This window comes from Cariama cristata, unplaced genomic scaffold (genome assembly GCF_000690535.1).
Source record: "Cariama cristata isolate BGI_N322 unplaced genomic scaffold, ASM69053v1 scaffold27010, whole genome shotgun sequence".
Lineage (NCBI taxonomy): Eukaryota > Metazoa > Chordata > Aves > Cariamiformes > Cariamidae > Cariama > Cariama cristata.
The window spans coordinates 25,451-28,552 of NW_009594502.1; the positions used below are offsets into that span (position 1 = coordinate 25,451).

Here is a 3,102-nt window from a genome sequence, read left to right on the forward strand (position 1 = left end):
CAAGCACGTGTTGAATCCTACCGTCCACACATGGTACCATGACTGTACAGCCCAGAGGTCCAACCGTGCGGTATTTTATCTAGATCTGGGCAGTGTGACCAAACAAATCAAGCTGATTCCTGATGGAAGTCCTATTTGCTGGAGGCTCCATCCCTCTGCATTCCTGATGGCTGCAACCCACAACATTTTTGTGGAGACAGAGTAGTCTAGAAGAGGATGGAGAGACATGGGTTGGATTACAACCTCTGCCATTGGCTATATAGCTTCGGGTGATTCAGCTGACTTCAGTAAAGACTTGGAAATCTATGCATGAAGTGCCAAATAAATTAAATTAGAGGCAGCTCTTGAGTTCCCAATAAATAGCCATAAAAATTTATGTGCCTCTGCTTTAGCAAATATGTCTATAAGAGGTGCCTTCTAGGCCTTACATGCCACAGTTAAGCTTTTAATACACTCTGGCGGATCCCAAATTTGAGCTCAGAATTTTCTAATTTTCTACATCAGAAAGGAATAGTAGCTTGTCTCCTACTTCTTCCCACTAAAGCAGGTCGTAACACCACGGGCTAATTGGCAGGAATAACTAGGCCACATAGTAAAACGTAAAGCAAAACCAGAGCAGCTAAAGTAAACTTTTGTAGCGTTCAAACCACTTTGGTTTGGTTGAGTTTGCAGCAATGTGAATGAGAGCTGCCAAGATGTTACTTTCCTTAATATGTTAAAATGGCAGTGTTTACTTAGAACCATATGGGAACTTTAAGGATGGAAGACCTAGCCAGAAAGAGAGCCCTGCAGGAGGAAAATAACCAGATAACTCTATGCACTGGGGTAGAGACCGATACCACAAAAGGGTGGAAAAAGTTTTGTTATTGCCAATGCAACAAAGACTTTCAGTATGTGCAAGAGTGGTGTGTAAACCTGAGTAATGACTCAATGTTGGGTTCCATGCGCCATGAACACTAACAAGTTCCAAATGCTCCCTCAGGTCCGAGTCACCTCCTCTGCTTGAGGTGACACTTCATATCTGAACATGGTTCAGACTCTCTGGAATGAATGCCTGTTATCATGATGACCCAGTCCATTCCGCAGTTCCATGGAGCTTTGGACTTTGTAATTCTGGTTTCACCTCAGCATATATATATATCTATCGATATATCTGTATGCATACATGTGGCTTTCATTGCTGATTGTTCCGAGCACCACCTGGTCCCAGGCGTACTTATTCTCACACTACTACCATGGATAAGGGAATACAAAGGTTCCCAGTTTAAAGTTTGGGAACTGAGGCATGAACAGATCAAGTGGTGCCTCCAGTGTCACACAGGAAGACAGTGAGTGGGAATGAATCAAGGCCCAGGTTACCACCCTACGTGGAGGTCCACCCACCCTGCATGCACATGTCTACAGGGCAACTCTCCTCTTCCTCCCAGCCTCCCCGCTCCAGCCCTACCGCTTATCACATCTTCCTAAGGCAGCTACCCGCACAAAGAGTGATGACAGCTCTGAGAGACAGAAGTTATTTTAGAAACAAATCTCTTGAAGGAGGCCACTAGAGGTTCTTCCAATCATACTTACATCAGGGACAAAGGGAGGATCCAGCATTCCGGCTTCTAACCGCTTGAAATTCATGCTCTTGAAAAAGGGATGCCTCTTCACTTCTGTTGCACCTTCCCCTTGACATCCTAGCCGCTGCTTCACGTCTTTGGTGAGGAGCTGAAACATGCCAAGAGGAATGGTAAGGATGTCAGAAAAGCAAGAGCTCCACAAAGATATTTTTATCTCCAGTCAGTTTTGAATGTGCCCAGAGGGAAGTACAGAGGGGAATTGTAATTGCTGTTACTTAATGGCCAAAGTTAAATGGATTAGGACTGCACTGTTCTACATGCTGGTGAAACCCTTTGAAAATTACCTGCTGTAAAGTGTTTACAGTCAAAATAGAGGCTGTTGCTTCTGCTTACTTTCAGTGAACACTTTCAAGAAGAGGTCTGACATACCCTAATAACATATACAGAGATGCATATTCCTAAGTCCCATGTGCTTTCTCTTAGTTCTTTTTTTTTTTTTTTTTGTTACCCTTGTAAGAATAATTTTCCCATGTTGCTTAGGCTGAATGATTTCACTATCAAATTGTATTTCCCTCCACCCACTGCAGTATATTCCAGTACATCCCATGACACATTGAACCAACCCGTTGTGCTCATGGGCTTATCTCTGCTGAACTCAAGGAGAGTTTTGTCCAGAGAGTCAGGATCGGTAACCATCCTCAGTTCAGCCTTGTTTGTTTTCAGAGAAGGGCAACGCACCACCTCTACCTGCTACAGCAAGTCCTGCCTGTTTCCTGGGTACCCCGATGGAGCAATGGACACTAACTGACCTCAGCATCCTTGGTCTATTAGATAAGCAGGTCCATGAACACAAACACGGGGGTTGTAAGTCCTGGAAGATCTTGTATGGATGGACTAACTAAAACTGATCTGCAAGAGAACAGCTCAATGGAAGAACAACTCTGGCACAGACTAGTTGGTGGATGAGGAGCCAGAACACGTAGCCAAATCTTCACCAAAATGCCTCTTCTTTTAAATCATATGCGTAGAATCAAGTAGGCTGAATCAATGCCTTAGGAGATCACATCTAAACAGTTGGGAAAGGCAGAGCCCAGCATGCAAATGCCTGGTGCAAAAAGACCATCACTTGGGACCTTTCTAAGTGTACCACTGACTTCAGTCAATCTGCTGAAAAGTGAAGATTCACAAATTTGTTTCCTTTTTCTCCTGCCATTGATCTTTGAGGAAGCCTGCATGATGCCGTCTTAGACAGAGGAGGGAAAATATAACCCCGAACTCACCATAATCTGCCCAAAGATTTCAACTGCCTGTTAAAGAAACGCCAACATGTGCCTTAGTACAACAGAAAACTAAACGTGCCTTGAGAACAGTCAAGGCTAGCCTTGCTGGAGTCTCCACTCTGGGGGAAAAGACTACGTACTTACACTGTAACATCATGGAGGAAATCGACCACCAGCCCTTCTCCACAGGAAGGGTATGCCTCCGGGAGCCGGGCAGGCAGCCCCCCACCCCTCAACACTCCTGGGACCCCCATTTCTAC

At 44.8% G+C, this 3,102-nt stretch overlaps 1 protein-coding gene across 1 annotated transcript in view; it reads right to left on the reverse strand.

Annotated features, from left to right (window-relative positions):
• LOC104160256 (G protein-coupled receptor kinase 5-like) overlaps nucleotides 1-2,869 on the reverse strand; it is a gene marked incomplete at its 5' end in the record, with an annotated part of 6,281 nt that extends 3,412 nt beyond the window's left edge. Inside the window, 2 exons of the mRNA XM_009698349.1 lie at nucleotides 1,573-1,710; nucleotides 2,843-2,869. Coding sequence (XP_009696651.1) covers nucleotides 1,573-1,710; nucleotides 2,843-2,869 — 165 coding nt within the window. The remainder of the gene's footprint in view (nucleotides 1-1,572; nucleotides 1,711-2,842) is intronic.
• Nucleotides 2,870-3,102: the final 233 nt, after the last annotated feature.